The sequence below is a fragment of the Hippopotamus amphibius genome, chromosome 12, assembly GCF_030028045.1.
Source record: "Hippopotamus amphibius kiboko isolate mHipAmp2 chromosome 12, mHipAmp2.hap2, whole genome shotgun sequence".
Lineage (NCBI taxonomy): Eukaryota > Metazoa > Chordata > Mammalia > Artiodactyla > Hippopotamidae > Hippopotamus > Hippopotamus amphibius.
In genome coordinates this window covers 58,298,823-58,317,312 of record NC_080197.1, presented here as the reverse complement: position 1 = coordinate 58,317,312, position 18,490 = coordinate 58,298,823, and the positions used below count along the sequence as shown (strand labels likewise).

The window sequence follows — 18,490 nt, the reverse complement described above, 5'->3', positions numbered from 1 at the left end:
CCACTTTGACCACAGGTTTTTTCTGGCCCAGGATTCACCAGGCGATTTTGTGATCAACTTCTATACCCAGAATCCAGGAACCTCAGAGTTAGACGCAGTCTTCAAAGTTACTTATTTTTTTTTAACTTTTTATTTCAAAACTCTTTCTGACAATGTTAGTTACAAATATAATACAAAATTCCCATATACCCTTTACCTAGGTTCCCCAAATACCTTACATAATCAGATTACAATGGTCAATATCCAGAAATTAATATGATATACCACGTGAATCTACACACCTTATTCAAAGTTCATGAATTGCCCAAATAATGTCTTTTTTCTGAACCAGGATCACACATTGCATTAAGTTGTCATGTCTCTTTAGTCTCTTTTAATTCCTCAATAGTTCTTTGACTTTCATAAGCTTCAAGAATATTGGCCAATTATTTTGTAGAATGTTCTTCATTCTGTATTTGTCTGAAATTTCCTCAGCTTATGCATTTTTGGCAAATGACGTCATGTCCTTGTCAGCACATCATGTCAAGAGGCACTCAATGTTGCTGTGTCTCATTACTGGTGACATTAACATTGATCACATAATTAAAGTGATTTCTCCACTTTAAAGTCACTCTTCTTTCTTTTGTAATAAGTATATTATGGAGAAATATACTTTGACTACGCCAGCATCCTGTTTCTCATAATACTTTTAAATCTAACACTCACCTATTAATTTTAGCATCCACTGACGATCCTTAATACTGTATGATGCTTGCCAAACGGTGGCATTCTACTTCCAATATTGCTTCTACACTGATTCATCGGGATACAGAGCGTTCTCTGCTATCAATATGGACTTGTGGATTCTTGTTTCAGTCTATGGGTTATTATGTATTACAGTTGATATTTCTTCTCTCAAAATTGCCACAGATTTGGCCACTGAGAAACCTTTCAAGTTGAATCCTGTGTTCTTTGACATGTCCCCCTCACTATTTTTTACGCTTTTTGAAAGGAATCTTAATGATCAGCTAATTCATCTTTAAATTGCCTCAAAGTGCTCCAGCCAAGGAGTCAACCGGCCTATGCCTGACAAAATCCAGCATTAGAGACTTGCACGTCCAGGACAGAATTTACCTTCTGCAGCCCGTTCCGATGGCCAAATATGCTGGTCAGTCTTAACTTTGCCTCCTCAGCCTTCCTAGCTATACACAGCGTGTAACTGAAGGTTAGCAGCTCAGCCAATCCTAACCAAAAGTGTAACCTTATTCATGGAGCTATAACTAAATAACCCATGTAGAACTGTAATCAGATTACTCAAACACAACCTTGGGATTCCATATTGCCATTTTCCCACCTGTCTTAGCGCCACAGCCACCCGCAGACACCTAAGAGTGAGCCTCCATCTCGGTTGCTCCTGTGAACTTCCATTCAGTCCCTTTTGAAGAGTGAAGTCTGCACCTGCACCTGATGAGGAAGCACTGTGTTTTCCTGCGTGGTTTGTGTGAGTCCTATTTCTTTTTGAGGCTGGAGCCTCACTCCAAATTCTACTATATACGTGGTTTCAAGTTCTTGTTCAGTTCAAGGACCAGTTGTATTAGTAACACCTTGGGGACTTGTTAAATAATTACACAGTTTCAGACTCTAGGCCCAAATTATTGGGCAAATCTTCCTAAGCCTCCAATTCCTCATCCATGAGGATGAAGTACTTACTTTACAGGACTGTCAGGAAGATTAAATGAAGCTATGGATGTGATATGCTTAGCATTTTGCCTGATCCAATCTAAACGGGAAACCATAACAGCTGCTGTCATCCTCATCCGTATCACTATTGTAACTGTTACTAGCCAGGCAAGGATGAAAAAGTATCAGGTGTTCTACTTTCTCCCAAATGAGTAAAGAGTAGATGGTGATGGGGGGGCAGTGCCCACCACCATTATATGTCATGTACAACAGGTGGCAGCAGAGGCTGTGTACTTTGGCTCTGGTGGTCTCGTAAGGGATATCATGGAATGGTATGCAGGCAGGATGATGTCATGTATAAAGGGGCACCTGTTATCTACAAGCTTCCAGCCTAGTCATCCACGCAGAAAAGTCCTAGATGGTAAACAAAAGCATGAACCTTCTACTCTGAGACCTGCCACGTTTTACCTTCTCTGGGCTTCCATCTCTGTATACGTCAAATGATGGTTTGATATTAGATGATTCCAGTACTGCTTCCATATCTAAGACTTTATGTTTTTATTCACTGGGATACTACGATCTACTCTCAGCATTCCGTGTGCAGATGACACTAATTCATCATTCCAGGCTGGACTTCTCTCCTTGCAAGCGCTCCGTTCTTCTGTGCCAAAAGGGCTATCATCACTGAGCGAGACTAAACACAGTAAAGGGAAAGCTGTTTCCACTTCCTGCTGTATTTGCAACTTCCCCACAATGGACAGCCAAATACTTGCTATGTTTTCATTGCTATTTAACTCACACATCTACTCCACTGCCAGATAGTCTTCCCTTATTAGCATTGACGTACCTTCTAAAAAATCAGACCTTCTCGTGGCCACTCAGAACTTTGATATCTGCCGTCTGTAACGGACCTTTGAAATAACAAATTACTACCACGCTCCCATTTCCCTTCCTGCTCACCTCCGGTTCATCTGAAATAGGCTTAAATACCTCTTACTCTTATCACACCATCCTCTTCACGGAGCTTCCCTTTGTAGTATTTACCTTGAAACAATGACAACATCCACAACTAGGCTTTAGCGAATGCTTACCAACCTCTGTTCTAAGTGCTTCACCTACAGCATCTCATTAGAGTCTCACACAATCCTATGAACACGTGAAATGCAAAAGCACCGTGTGGTTATTATTTGCTGGTTTCTCCCATCTCATCCTCCAAGCCATTCTTTCGATGCCCATTCCAAAGTTACTGACCTCATTGTATCCCAAGCCCGTGACATATTTTCCCACGTACGTTTGCCAGATTTAAACGAAACTTAATTTCCACAGTCCCGCCCTTTAGCCTCCCTCGCCTATTATTTCCTATGTCCTTTAACTTGGGGTAACTTCTCTCGTCTTTGCTTTTGCAAAAACCGCAGACATTATTAGTTTAATAATACTGACCTCATAGTCAATATCCTTTATGCCCTATGACCATACTCTGTCTTATGCTGCACATTTTAAAAAAAACTGTTTTCCAGATTACCTGCATGCTCACTCTAGAAACCTTAACAACATCAAAAGCAAGAGAGTAAAATAGAGACTCTACTATTTCAGGCAATCACAATCAACATTTTGGCATCCATCCCTCATTTTCCCATATATTTACATAATTGATACAGTCTAAAAGTGCTTTTGGTCACAAAAATTAGGTAGCAAAAATTTTTTCATTGCCTTCTTTGTCAATATATAATATAGCTCTACTAGCGCTTCTGTATATGAGTTTTTTGAAGAATATTTATATTGACTCTCGTTTTCCACCTACTCTGCCATCATCCTTTACTTCCAATGAATAAAGAAAATCTATTTAACAAGAATGAAGTTGTAATTGGGAAGCTCTAAATAGCTAAGGCATGCATCAAGAGTATTGTCTTTAGACTCTAAAATACTTATCATTTAAAGATAGACAAGCACTTGCCTTCATCTCCATCATCCCCAAATGGGTAGAAGAGAGCCACAGCTAAGTTGATGAACACAGCCAGGTTGAAGGAGATGCTCCCCCAGAGAGAAATGTGCCTTGAGAACCAGAACAGGGCAGGGTTACCTAGTGGGAAAGACGTGCAGTGGGACAGAAGAGAAAATGAATTTTGATTTCAACACTGGAGCCCTACCAGAATAACATTTTACTAAATGCATTTTTGTAAACTACTATAAAAGCATCTTTAAATAAACATTTAATGACTTATTTTAGAACATTTATAATCAATACCATAAACGAGTTTTCTATTTGATTCCTTTTTTCTCCTTTAGCCAGTTTACACCTAAGCCATTGTAGAAGGATGAGTAATTCTGCGACTGCTAAAAGTGGTCAGAAAAGATGATTCTCTATTAATTCTCTTTAATATATTCCTAGAGCAGATTAGGGGGAAGACAGTTTAGCAGTCGCCTGGGGCCCCTGTTAATGGAATGGTATACACTGCTGTGTAATTTAGTAATATCGATAAATTGGTCTCACTCCCATGTCTTAAAGTAAAATAAAAACCCCCATCCCTCTCACAGATATGTCTCTGGTGAATATTCCAAATCACAGTCACAGTTACCTGAAATTCTGAAACTTAATAGCATGGCATAGCACTGCTTACTGAGAACTAGTGATTTATAATACTTTCTAAGTTTTAAACCTTTATGCTTCCCGAGAACTTGTTGGGTATGCAACAGCAGAAGTAAATGAAAGATACAACAAGAACTACCAATAAGTGGGAGAGGCTTTGCTGAATATTTTCAGATACGGGATTCTGTATCTGTCATCAGAAATGAATGAGCAGATGCATCTACTGAACACAATTTACATTTACATAAACCGAAACCCAGTTCTTTTCACCTCTCCTAAAAAACCGAACAGACATGTCATGCATATGTTTGACACATGACTTATTCAGGTCTTGTCCATTCTCTAACTCTTAATATCTTTAACATCACATTTAAAATACTGGAGTTAATTGAGGGGGAAAGACATCTCAATTTTCAAACAGAAATTTTAAGCTTTCAAATTATGTTCTGTGAATTCCAGTCTCAAGTCTGTTATTTACTTATAAACTACACTTCCCTTCAGTACATCTGTTTTCCTTCTCTTGGAATGGAGCGTTCCAACACTGGAGTAGGCTATGATTAGCCATGGCATTTAGTTGACTAATGTGTCATAAATTGTAAACATCTGCATCTCCATCATTCCTGAATTAGGAGTCGTCATTTTAAAAAGCAGAATATTAAGACAAAATTAGATGTTACTGCATACATTTGTAATAAATCCATCAGATGAATTAGATTCCGTCTATAACCTCAAAATAAGCTGCTTCCAAATTTTAAAAGAAAACTGTATATTGAAAATTATTTTAATATTTGTTTTATGATAAATGACAAAATTTTATCTAAAAAAGCACAGATCCCACCAGCACTAGTCCATTATTCAATTTACTTTTTGTCAAGAATAAAAAAGTATGTAAAGAAGATGTGGCACATACATACAATGGAATATTACTCAGCCATAAAAAGGAATGAAATTGAGTTATTTGTAGTGAGGTGGATGGACCTAGAGTCTGTCATACAGAGCGAAGTAAGCCAGAAAGAGAAAAACAAATGCCATATGCTAACGCATATACATGGAATCTAAAAAAATGGTACTGATGACCCAGTGCCAGGACAAGAATAAAGACGCAGATGTAGAGAACAGAGTTGAGGACACGGGCAGAGGGTGGGGGAGGAAGGGGAGGCTGGGACAAAGTGAGAGAGTAGCACTGACATATATACACTACCAAATGTAAAATAGATAGCTAGTGGGAAGCTGCTGCATAACACAGGGAGATCAACTTGATGACGGGTGATGACCTAGAGGGATGGGATAGGGAGGCTGGGAGGGAGGCTCAAGAGGGAGGGGATATAGGGATATATGTATAAATACAGCTGATTCACTTTGTTGTACAGCAGAAACTGGCACAACAGTGTAAAGCAATTATACTCCACTAAAGAGCTGGGAAAAGAAAGAATAAAAAGTATGTTTATCAAATTGAGTTTTCATATGTATTCTGGACACCCCAAATGTTCTCTGAATTCCTTAAGCTTCTGCATGGTAAATACTCAGGGAGAGTAATTTCTTTATTTTTTCAAATATTCCACTAAGAAAGCCTGACAACACATGCTACAATCTTTATCCAAGATGTTATGCCTCAAGTTCAACCAAATTCATACATCACAATCAGTAAAATTCCCAGGAAACTAAAATGATGAAGCACTACTGAATAGAGATATTGAGACATATATCTACTTGTCTGGAAAACCTCCCCAAAGGTCAGAAAAGACATAATCAAAAGTTTTCCCCTATAAATTTTTGTTAAAAATTCATGAGATTTCTCATCTGGCGAAATATACAAACGTTTATTTTAAATTTGAAAATTAAAAAAAATTTTGTAGCCTTTTTTTTAAACCTTTTTATTTTATATTGGAGTATACTTGATTAACAATGCTGTGTTAGTGTCAGGTGTATATGAAAGTGATTCAGTTATATATATACATGTATCTATCTCTTTCAAATTCTTTTCCTATTTAGGTTATTACATAATATTTCCAAATAGACTTGAGACTTGAGAAATAAGTAATGGGAATGGTATTATGGTAACTTTTAAGTGTGACATTATAACCTTGCCCTATTTGAATACAAGTGTCACACAATTTTTACTTTGAGGTTCAGATATGTTGAAAGAAAGAATGACTTTCATGAAAAACATTAAACAATCTCCCCGATCATAAGATCACAGACACAAGAGGACAAAAGAGTCTCTCCGCCCCATTCACTGATTGTTAAGGCTGGTCAGGGCCTATTCATGGACGTCAAACCTGCAGCTGTTCCACAGTTGAAACATACAGCTGCAATCTTGGATGTCATAATATTTATAAAACTATAGGATCAGCACTAAGAGACGATCTAATTAGTCAGAGTTTTCTGTTTCCCTTAAGGCACAGGTGTCCTGGCTCCAGCTGTAGACGGAGCTTACGTGCTTAAGCCTATAAGTAATTTCAGTAACATCAGATCGCAAGAAATTAAGAACCAATTGAAATGAACACTGTCATGTAACTCAAAGCACCAAGGTGTCTATCATTATGCTGCAAACGAACCATTTCAGTTCATCGTACTTACTCCTGATTTTCTTCTGCCACTTCATCTCATTGTAGAGATCTTCCGTTTGCTGGAAAAAGTCATTCACTTTACTTCCTTGTTCATCCCTCTCTGTGGTATTGAACACACGGCACTTGGACTCTCGCGTGAGGTATTCACATATATTGGGGACAGGAAACACTATTTGTTCCATTGTCCTGTCATGGCGAACAATCTGAAAACATTAATTTGCATTTGTCTTAGGCTTGGGACAGTCTTAGACTCTTTTCTGTTTTTAGCATGAGTTTATTAATGATATTTTATGAATTCAGTTATGAAAAAATAGGCTAACTTGAAGTATCTGAAATAGTCCTTTACTGAACTTTTCTCTTTAAATGAGAGAAATTAACTGAACTAATATATAATAAGTATTATACTTTGTTATAAATAACAAAAACCAAAATCTTTATTCTTTCTGGATTAGCATTAAACTCTTGCCACCCATTTTATTTTCATGAAATACATCAGAGAACTAAGAGGGTCTTATCTGGCAAGTGATTAGCTATGTATAAAAACATACATATTTATATCTTGCTCTTAGCCTGTTCTTCCTAGAAAGGGCTGTTGGGGAACAAATGACATACTCAACATGATGTGCCCTGAGTTCTACAGAGAAAAATGCTTTATGTCATTAAAATGATTTCTTATTCATGGCAAAACATATTTTTGTAGGTATAACATCCATTCGAGCATATACCCAGATGTGAATATTCATTATTTTGAACTTCTCTTATTTGGCATTTGTAACAGTTTAACTTTAGACAAAAGAAAAGAAAAGAAAAGAAAAAAAAACCCAAAATACAAAACAAACAAACAAAAAACAGGGTAAATGTTTTCATACGGCTTTCTTATGTCACAAGGGTTTCTGTAGACTAAGTCTCAAGGTTCATATTTACATGCTCTACTTAGCCCTCAAGAATGAATCAGGAGTGGTCTAACCCAAAAGAGTCATTCTATTTCCCTTTGCTATTGATTGGTATGGTGATGAGCACATGGCTTAGTTCTGGAAAATGAGGCATAAGGAGAAATATCCTGGGGTTAGGGGGTACTCCCATGAAAGATTTTGCTTCCTGAAAAGACAGAGAGCCACATGATATTTGTCTCATAAAATATAAAATAACAACAAAAAAATCAAATACACAACACAAAACTTCTTTTTTGCCTGTACCCTCTTTCTTCCTGCTTAGAACGAAAGGTGGTGATGATATTTGAAACTTTGGCAGCCATTTTGCAACCATGAGGTGAGATCTCACTAGTGTAATAAGGAAGATTTAGGCAGGAAAGATGGAAAAGGTCTGAGTGCTTGAAGACATCACTGAGTCATTGAATGAATTGTAGAAATATTGGTACCTCCAGACTTCCCATTATGTAGGATAATCAAATATTTTTATTGTTTAAAAACTGTCAGTCTGGTATTCTCTTACTGGTAACTGAAGCTATCCTAAATGATATGTTACATATGCAAACCACGTACTAGAATACTATCATAAAACAAAGAAGAAATTTGTAGCGGTAAATAAAAATTCTTGAGCATAGGTTAAAAAAAATCAATTGTACAAAAGAAAAATTGGACATATTTGGTATGGTAAGCAACTATATAGGGGAAAAAAAAAGGTTTACTTGATGGAATAGTATCAAACATTTAAAAAAAATCTCAGGGTGCATTTAAGAAATAATGTCCTGATTACAATAAGCCAAGCTTTTCAGCCCTTTTATGACATGTTATGTTTGATCTTGGTTGTTACATTTTACAAAGGGCATTGACAGACTGGAGGGATTACTGAAAGAGATGCGAATGTGTTAACTGTAAAAAGCCAAAAATGGATACTTTCTTCAACACACTTATTCAACAAATGCTTATTCAGTCCTCAGGCAAGGAGTCCTGGGAAATTCAAAGCGAAAAAACAACACGAAGCCCAATCTATAAAAGCTTGCATTGTTTAGTAATCACGATGGATCTTCAAATGTTAGAGCCAAGCTGTTTTGCTGACGGGAGCAAACATTCGGAACAGTGGGCAAACATGAAAGTGGGCTCCAGTGCATGCTTTATCAAAAAATAACTTTCTAATTATTATGGTTGTTCCAAACTGGATGTTTCTTCCTGAAGTAGTGAGATCGCTATCACAGGAAGAATTTAAAGCAGAAACAAGACCATTGTAAAGCAATGCCTCCTTGGATAGGTGAATAGACTACGTAACCCATAGGTCCTTCCTATTTCCCAGGGTCTCTGAGTCTATAACATACAGACAAACTATTATTTTCAACAATATTCATTACTATGATTATGTTCCAAGAACAAGGTTCATTTTTGGAAATAAAAAGATGATCAAGACCAGTTCCTGCCTCAAGTAGGGGACCAGTGACCCAGAAGAATCCAACAATATTCCAACATGACACACTAAACTAAGAGAATGAGCAAACTGCTGTGGGAACTAGTGGGATGAAACGAATGAATGCCTGAAGGAAGGAGGGGCATCCTCTCTGAGGAGGTCATGTGAGCTGGTCTTTGAATGAGCATGAGGATAGGTCAATGTGAAGAACTGACTTAGATCACCAGCCCAGACCACTCCTTTGAACCCTGAACTATATCCAACTTCATGCATTCTTCAAAGTCACCTCGAATTCAATTTATCCAAGAATCAACAAATGATCTTTCCCTACGTTGTAGCTACCAAACCTAGGATCCCCATGCATAACACCAATTTCTGTCCATTTATTCAAACCAGAAGCCCAGGAGGCACCCTTTTCCCCAGTATTTTCCTCACCTTACATGCACAATCCAACAACAAGCATCAAGCCCTGCATGTACGTATGTGTGGGTTATAACATATGTGTGTGTGTTTTCTCCAATCTATCATCCTCAATACCACCACCTCTCTTTTCTATTATATCTTCCTATTTCATCTGCCTGCATTCTTTGCCCCATTCCCTTTCCAATCCTTTCTCCAAACAGCAACGTGAGTAATCGTTTGAAAAAAGTCATTCCCCTTCCCACGTTCTTTCACCTTCCCTTCGTTTAATTCTACCTGAAATCCCATGCCCAAACTTTAGTAGAGAAAAACCTAAATCTTTAATATAGACTTTCTGACAACCTTCTCTCTGAAATCTATCCTGAAATTCCCCAGGCACAGTTAATTACTATTTTCTCTAAATTTCCTGGGCCTTTGTTTATACAATTACAACACAGAATGACCTTCTCTATGTATATGTCATTGGTAGAGAGTAAAGGCTCAGCAAACAATTACCTAATTTATAGCTAAATCTCCTCACAGCTGGGAACCAATAAAAGTCCAGCTTCAACAAAAGCCTCCATCTCTCACACATAAGTATTAACCCAACCCTTACCTCTGGTCCACCTACTATTCTACCTGCCCCTTCTGCCTACCATTCCTGATATTCTCTTCTAATCACTAGCTCTGTACTTTGGCTTCTGGGACCTCCCGCAGAACCTTGGTGGTTTGATGATCTATTTGTGTCAATTTCTCCAGCTTCCCAGTTCCTAAGCAACTGATGTAGTGAGCAATGTTTTTACTGCTGGTCCAGCTCATGGACTGCACTAGGTCAAGTCCCCAACAAAGCTATTAATGTTTATAAACGTGAGCAACCGATGCATTTTTTGACACAAGGTAAGGATACTCATTATTGCAAAGGTTTGGCAACAGTAAACAAGAAGGTACAGTGATTCTGTACCTTGAGAGTTAATAGCAGTGATGCCATCATGCACTTTGCTGAAAACTAAAAAATATCTGCCAAAGTGAGTGAATGAGGGAATGTAAATTAACACGTGACAGGTGTCAACTATTCTGCTCATTTCTGCCTGATTAGCTCTGCCAACTAGTGTCCAAATGATTCCACAGCTAGTCAATGCCAACCAGATGTCTCACACACATAATGATTAAGACCATGTGACCCCCACCTCCTGAACTGCTACTAGCCCTTAAATAAGGTCTCACTTACGGAGGTGGGGCTCAACTGCTGCAGAATGAAATGGAAACTATTAAACCACGTCAAGTTCATGCTCTCAATAAGAAAACTTTACTAGTGCCTTCTGAGTTTCCCACCCCTCTGAATACTTCCTTACACAGAGATCTCTACTTTAATAAGCCTTCCATAGTTTTTAAAAAGAAACCATTTCTTGAATGATAGTATCTATTACAATAATCTTGTCTCTAAAATATCACTGCTCTGCGATGATTTCTTCCAGGACCAAAACAAAATGAGACAAAAACAACCTTATGAACCACAAAAGAGAATTTACATATAGTTCTGGTCAAAAAATAAAGACAACTTTGAAAGATGTGCACATCTATTTCTTTTAAATCACCACTCACATCTCCTCTTTCGGTATATACTTTTACAGTTTACATCACTCAATTCTACTTCATTGTTCTAGTAAACAATTATGAAAATGGCCTGAAAGAGAAAGTAAACATCTTTTCACAGTTGGTCCCATTCAAGAAATCATAGACGGTTACCTCGATCTGTGCGGTGTGGTTGGCATAATACTTTAAGGCTTCATCTCCATCATCTGGATCAGACCCTGGTTTGAGCATCTGCTGTAAGAGTTTGTTGTGGCGGGCCAACTAGAGGGGAAAAGAGAGGAAAAATGTGTGAGGTCTTTCTTCCCCCTTTCCTGGGGACAAACTTTGAAAATAAGTTGTCCAATTGTATACATAGATACATAGTTTCACAGTTCTGGGGTTAATAGCAATTACTTTCATTTCAGGAAAGCATGTCTATTTGAAAGGCATAAACAATGAAATTGCTATAGCAATCTTGCATTTTTATTTGGCGATATAGGTTTTAAGCATGAGAAGACTGTCTTGCCCAGAGCAGGTATTCAATTACTATTTGTTGATTAAACATATATTTTCAATAAATGTATAATTGTGCCAGGAAGAAGAAAAGCCCACAATGATATATAATTGATACTCCTTATAATAAATTTAGACTCCATGTACACATAACTTGATGAACACTGATAGTTCAGTGGGGAGTGACACCAATATAAATGGCAGCTTCCTATATACACATAAATAGGTGTTGCTATTCCCTACAGCATTTAATCAAAGCTCTACAATTAGCAGTTTGTACTAAAATCCTATGTTTCTGCATATTCATATGTCAAAACTGGCACTTTATGAGTATAGATCTCAGTTTTATTGCCATTGAAACCAAACATGTAAAACAAAAATTTCATCATAAATTATCTTAAATTGCTGTTGAGAGAAGTAATCTTTCTCTCCCATCTGAATGTCTATGACACTTATTGGCCAGTTCTCTTACTTTGTAGATAACTAATACCTCTTGCCTTCAGAGATCTCTTTTATGGTTGTCTTGAACAATCTCTAAAACCTCATAATGTCTTTAACCTTTCAGATTTTCTATGAAGCCTCAAGTTCCCTGAGGGCTTCTAGTAACAAAACATCTGCCATATAGTTCTTTTATTCCAAGGACCATTCCTGTCTCTTACCCTGTGCTAGACACTAACCTAAACATTTAAGTACATGAGCACACTTGATCCTAGTAAGAAAGCCTGGGGTAAGCACTCACTACCCATTTTACAGATAGGAAAACGGAGGCACACAGCATTTAAGGAACTTGTCCGTGAGAACGTAGCTTTCTAGCTAACGATAGAATCAGAATTTAACTTAAGCAGGATGATCCCAGAGTCAATACTCTTATCAACATTAAAGGGCACTAAATAAGTCTCTGTATTATTCATGAAATGTCATTATAAATTGTGAGTATAAAGAACGGAGATAAATTTTAAACAATAATCCAGAACCTATAAAACTAAATAAATATCATCCTTGTTAGTGATAATTTGATAAGTTAAATATTCATTCCATTGATGTTGCTCCTCATTTTTGAAACTATTGTTTTAGAACTGGCTTTCAGGGATATTTATAAATCACTCAAGAAAGCCATTTCCTGTTTTATATTTACATTTTATTTTTGACTGACGTGAATTATACAGATTTTATTACAAATCATAGTTATAAAACTTGTCGTGACTTGTAGGTGTTTCTAAAAATCTAAATGAGTTTCAAAGGATACAATTATGGTAATCATTCAGGCACATCGGCATGGCTGCTTTAAGAAATGGTCACTTTCTGAAAGCATGAACTGGCATGACTGTTTACAGACTGGGTCTGGGGCATGAGAGGAAGAGAGGAGTTAGGGATGACTCCAAAATTATTGACCAGAGCAACTGAAAGTTTAGAAACGCCATTTACTGGGGAAAAATGCAGGAGGAGCTTATTTACGGGGTGAGTATCTGGACTTTGGTTTTGGACACATGAGGCTTTAAACATCCTCCAAAAGGAAACAGCGAGCAGCCTGTTGATGTTTGTTGAGAGTTCTGGGCAGAGGTCGGGGCTGGAGCTAAACGTTAGAGGACGTCAATATACGACTGATATTTAAAACCATGAACCTTAGTGAAGTCACTTGAAGTAAACTTAGAGAAAGGAGATCTAAGGAACTCTGATAGAGGCTAGAACGATGAGAAAAGGAAGAACATCAGTGAAATCAGGTGTCTTGGCAGCCAAATGAAGAAAGACCTTCAGAAACGGAGGGAGAGATCATCTGCACGACATCAGATGAGGACTGGGAAGTGGTCGCTGGTTTACCAACTCGGAAGTTACGGTAACCTTGACAGCGGCAGTTCAGGCAGTGGTGGGCACCAACCCTAGCTGTAGTGGGTTTCAGTAAGAACACAAAGAGAGGAAGTATAAACAATAAGTGCAGGCAGTTCTTGAAGAGTGTTGTCGTGAGGAGGAAGGCAAGAAATAGGGTGGTAGCTAAAGAAAGAAACGGTGAAAGGGGGAATTTTTTAAGATGGCAATTACAACATCATGTTTGCTTGCCTTTGAGAGAGAAGGAACATTTGCTAAAGCAATGTCCTGACTAGGTGAGAATGGAATGATCTAGTATATAAGTAGAAGAATTTGCCTCGGAAACAAATTCAGTCATAGTGACAGCAGAGAATAGGGGTGGGCAGTTGTGGTGGAAACACAGAGTAGTTCTTTTCTGGTTACTTTCTCAGTGGAGTAGAAAGCTGACAGGATGAGAGAGGAGGTGCTGGGAATCTGAGGAAGAGAAGGGATGGAACAGTCTGCTAGGGAAAGTGAATGGACTTGGAAAATGGGATTGTCAGGAAACCCCAAGGGTCCCCCTTCTACTATGGCCAAGATCAAAGTGAGTCCAATAAGCATCTTTGTGTTTTCCCACGATGCTCAGCTGTCAGGGTCCAGACATGGAGTAAGCAGAGCTGTAACTAAAGAGACTGAGGTTTTGCTGGGTGAGGCCAACAACACACAAAAAAGAGAGAGAGAGAATTTAAGAGTCTATGCAAGGACTATATATGGGACCATGGACTCCAAGCTGAATAAGGAAGGAAATGAAGCCAGGAGGGACAATGAAAAGGTGACAGGATCAACGAATTGTAGCTTCTAGTGTTTAAAAAATGTGTTGGAGTTTGCTGATAAAAGGAAGTACTAGTTAGGAAGGGCTAGTCAGAGTGAGATACTTGAAATGGAGCTTCCTGACAGAGTGCAGGGAGCAGTGAGTGGTAAGCACCAGGTTTAAGGAGTGTCTATCATCTCATTGCTTCTCACACCTCCACACCCCCCCGGTCCCAGTCACCACCTCCTCTCGCCTGGAATTCTGCAATAGCCTCGTAACTGATCTCCCGGCTCCACCCTTGTCTTCTGGAGTCGCCTTAACCCAGGAGCCAGAGTTATCCTTTTAATAAGATCATGCCTCTTTTCTGCCCCAAACCCTCTCATTTAGAGTCAGAGCCCCGTCCTCACTGTGGCCAAGAAGGACGACAGAATCTGGCCCCGCTCCCTTTCTGGACTCTTCTCCTGCCACCCTCCCACAGTCCCAGCCACACTGGGCTCCTGCCTATTCCTTCAACCCAAGAAGCAGGTCCCAGCTCAGGGATTTTGCAGTCGCCGGTTAGTCCCTGTGCGTGGATTCCCCTCCCCTGGATCCCCACCTGGCTGCTCCCTCACCTACTTCAGGACTCCTTCTAAAAACTGTCCTATCAACAGCCACACTTTCAGAGACCACCTCGCTCACCTCCCCCAAAACATCTAACCCCATTTCCTGCTTTATTTTTCTCCACAGCACATATTACAACACAACATATTTTATCATCGATCTATCGGTTATCTCCCTCTAAAGAAAGCAAGCGTATGCTCTTAGAGGACACAGGTTTTCATCTGTTTTGTTCACTGCTGTTATTTCCAAGGCTTAGAACAGTGTCTGGTACATATTAGATGCTCAACACATATTTGTTTAATCAAGTGAATGTAAGTCTTTAAATCTTAAATTATGGATAGCTTCCCAAGTGAACATTAATTTGAATAATTTCTTTAAAATTTATTTACTAAAACACTTGTGCTTCTTTTTTTTCTTTTTCAATTGATGTACAGTTAATTTACAATGCTGTGTTAGTTTCAATAAATATCTTCTTTTTCAAATTCTTTTCCATTTTACGTTATTAGAAGATATTGAGTATACTTCCCTGTGCTATGCAGTAGATCCCTGTTGTTTATTTATTTTATATATAGTAGTGTGTATCTGCTAATCCCAAACTCCTCATTTATCTCCACCCACTCACCACTATCCCCTTTGGTAACCATAAGTTTGTTTTCTATGTCTGTGAGTCTATTTCTGTTTTGTAAATAAGTTCATTTGTAATAAAAGTTTTTACTTCTTTATAGTCACTTTATAGTGTCAAAATTGCTATCATTATTTTAAGAAACCAATAATGCTATTTTATGTGATATAATTAATAGTACAAATCTATACAAATAATTTTCATTTCATCCTGCTTAACAAAAACATGATAGGGCCTCTCTCTTTCCTTCAGTCTTAATGAAATGATCTGACATTTGTCTTGGTTGATTGCAGACAAGAGGTACTCTAAAAGGCACTTTAAAAAATGCCTAGGCCTCCCTTCACATGTTCAAACATTTAAAATAATATTTTCATTCATGATTATGTAAGTAATCTATAAAAATCTTGGAAATTTTGAAATATATAATTTTTAAAAATAAAAACATCTGCAGGCCAGAAGGGAATGCAGGATATACTGAAAGTCCTGAAAGAGAAAAACCTACAGCCAAGAATACCCTACCCAGCAAGAATCTCATTCAGGTTTGATGGAGAAATCAGAAGCTTTACACACAAGCAAAAGTTAAGAGAATTCAGCACCACCAAACCAGCCTCACAACAACTGCTTAAGGAACTTTTCTAAGTAGGAAACACAAGAGAAGGAAAAGACCTACAAAAACAAATCCCAAACAATTAAGAAAATGGTAATAGGAACACACATGTCAATAATCACCTTAAATGTAAATGGATTAAATGCTCCAACCAAAAGACACAGACTGGCTGAATGGATACAAAAACATGACCCTTCTATATGCTCCCTACAAGAAACCCACTTCAGACCAAGGGACACATATAGACTGCAAGTAAATGGGATGGAAAAAGATATTCCATGCAAATGGAAGTCAAAAGAAAGCTGGAGTAGCAATCTCACATCAGACATATTAGACTTTAAAGTAAAAGACTATTACAAGAGACAAGGAAGGACACTACATAATGATCAAGGGATCAATCCAAGAATATACAATTGTAAATATTTATGCACCCAACATAGGAGCATCTCAATGCATAAGGCAAATGCTAACAGCCATAAAAGGGGAAGTCGGCAGTAACACAATAATAGTAGGAGTCTTTAACACCCCACTTACATCAATGGACAGATCATCCAAACAGAAAATAAATAACGACACACAAGCCTTAAATGACACATTAGACCATCTCAACTTAACTGATATTTATAGATCATTTCACCCAAAAATTACAGAATACACTTTCTTCTCAAGTGCACATGGAACATTCTCCAGGATAGATCACATCTTGGGTCAGAAATCAAGCCTAAGTAAATTCAAAAAAATTGAAATTATATCATGCATCTTCTCTGACCACAACATCATGAGACTAGATATTACAGGAAAAAAAACTGTAAATAATACAACCACATGGAGGCTAAACAATATGTATTAAACAACCAAGAAATCACTAAAGAAATCAAAGAGGAAATCAAAAAATATCTAGAAACAAATGACAATGAAAACACAACAACCCAAAACCTATGGGACACAGCAAAAGCAGTTCTAAGAGGGAAGTTTATAGCAATACAGTCCTATCTCAAGGAACAAGAAAAATATTGAATAGACAACCTAACCTTACACCTAAAACAATCAGAGAAAGGAGAATAAAGAAACCCCAAAGTGAGCAGAAGGAAAGAAATCCTAAAGATCAGATCAGAAATAAATGAAAAAGAAATGAAGGAAACAATAGCAAAGATCAATGAAACTAAAAGCTGGTTCTTTGAGAAGATAAATAAAATTGATAAACCATTAGCCAGACTCATCAGGAAAAAAAGGGAGAAGACGCAAATCAATAGAATTAGAAATGAAAAAGGAGAAGTAGTGACCGACACTGCAGAAATACAAAAGATCATGGGAGACTACTACAAGCAACTATATGCCAATAAATTGCATAACCTGGAAGAAATGGATATATTCTTAGAAAAGTACAATCTTCCAAGACTGAACCAGGAAGAAATAGAAAATATGAACAGGCCAATCACAAGAATGGAAATTGAGACTGTGATTAAAAATCTTCCAACAAACAAAAGCCCAGGGCCAGATGGTTTCACAGGAGAATTTTATCAAACATTTCGAGAAGAGCTAACACCTATCCTTCTCAAACTCTTCCAAAATATAGCAGGAGCAACACTCCCAAACTCATCCTACGAGACCACTATCACCCTGATACCAAAACCAGGCAAAGGTTTCACACAAAAAAAGAAAATTACAGACCAATATCACTGATGAATATAGATGCAAAAATCCTCAACAAAATACTAGCTAACAGAATCCAACAGCACATTAAAAAGATCATACACCATGATCAAGTGGGGTTTATCCCTGGGATGCAAGGATTCTTCAATATATGCAAATCAATCAACGTGATACATCATATCAACAAATTGAAGGGTAAAAACCATATGATAATCTCAATAGATGCAGAAAAAGCTTTTGACAAAATTCAACATCCATTTATGATAAAAACTCTCCAGAAAATGGGCATAGAAGGAAACTACCTCAACATAATAAAAGCTATATATGAGAAACCAAAAGCCAGCATCGTTCTAAATGGTGAAAAACTGAAAGCATTCCCTCTAAGAAAAGGAACAAGACAAGGGTGTCCACTCTCACCATTATTATTCAACATAGTTTTGGAAGTGTTAGCCACAGCAATCAGAGAAGAAAATGAAATAAAAGGAATCTAAATCGGAAAAGAAGTAAAATTGTCATTCTTTGCAGATGACATGATATTATACATACAAAACCCTAAAAACTACCAGAAAACTGCCAGCACTAATCGATGAATTTAGTAAAGTAGCAGGAGACAAAATTAATGTGCAGAAATCTCTTGCATTCCTATACACTAAGAACAAAAAAGCAGAAAGAGAAATTAAGGAAACTCTCCCATTCACCATTGCAACAAAAAGAATAAAATACCTAGGAATAAACCTGCCTAAGGAGGCAAAAGATC

The 18,490-nt window shown here is 37.6% G+C and overlaps 1 protein-coding gene across 7 annotated transcripts in view; it reads right to left on the bottom strand.

Annotated features, from left to right (window-relative positions):
* ITPR2 (inositol 1,4,5-trisphosphate receptor type 2) overlaps positions 1-18,490 on the bottom strand; it is a 489,465-nt gene that overhangs the window by 91,248 nt on the left and 379,727 nt on the right. For all 7 annotated transcript variants that reach the window (XR_009048516.1, XR_009048517.1, XM_057703556.1 and 4 more), the window contains 3 exons: positions 11,320-11,427; positions 6,827-7,019; positions 3,614-3,739 (listed from right to left, as the gene is read on the bottom strand). Coding sequence is in view for 5 of the 7 variants with exons in the window: in XM_057703556.1 (XP_057559539.1) it covers positions 3,614-3,739; positions 6,827-7,019; positions 11,320-11,427 (427 nt within the window). In the remaining 2 variants the exon portion in view is untranslated. The remainder of the gene's footprint in view (positions 1-3,613; positions 3,740-6,826; positions 7,020-11,319; positions 11,428-18,490) is intronic.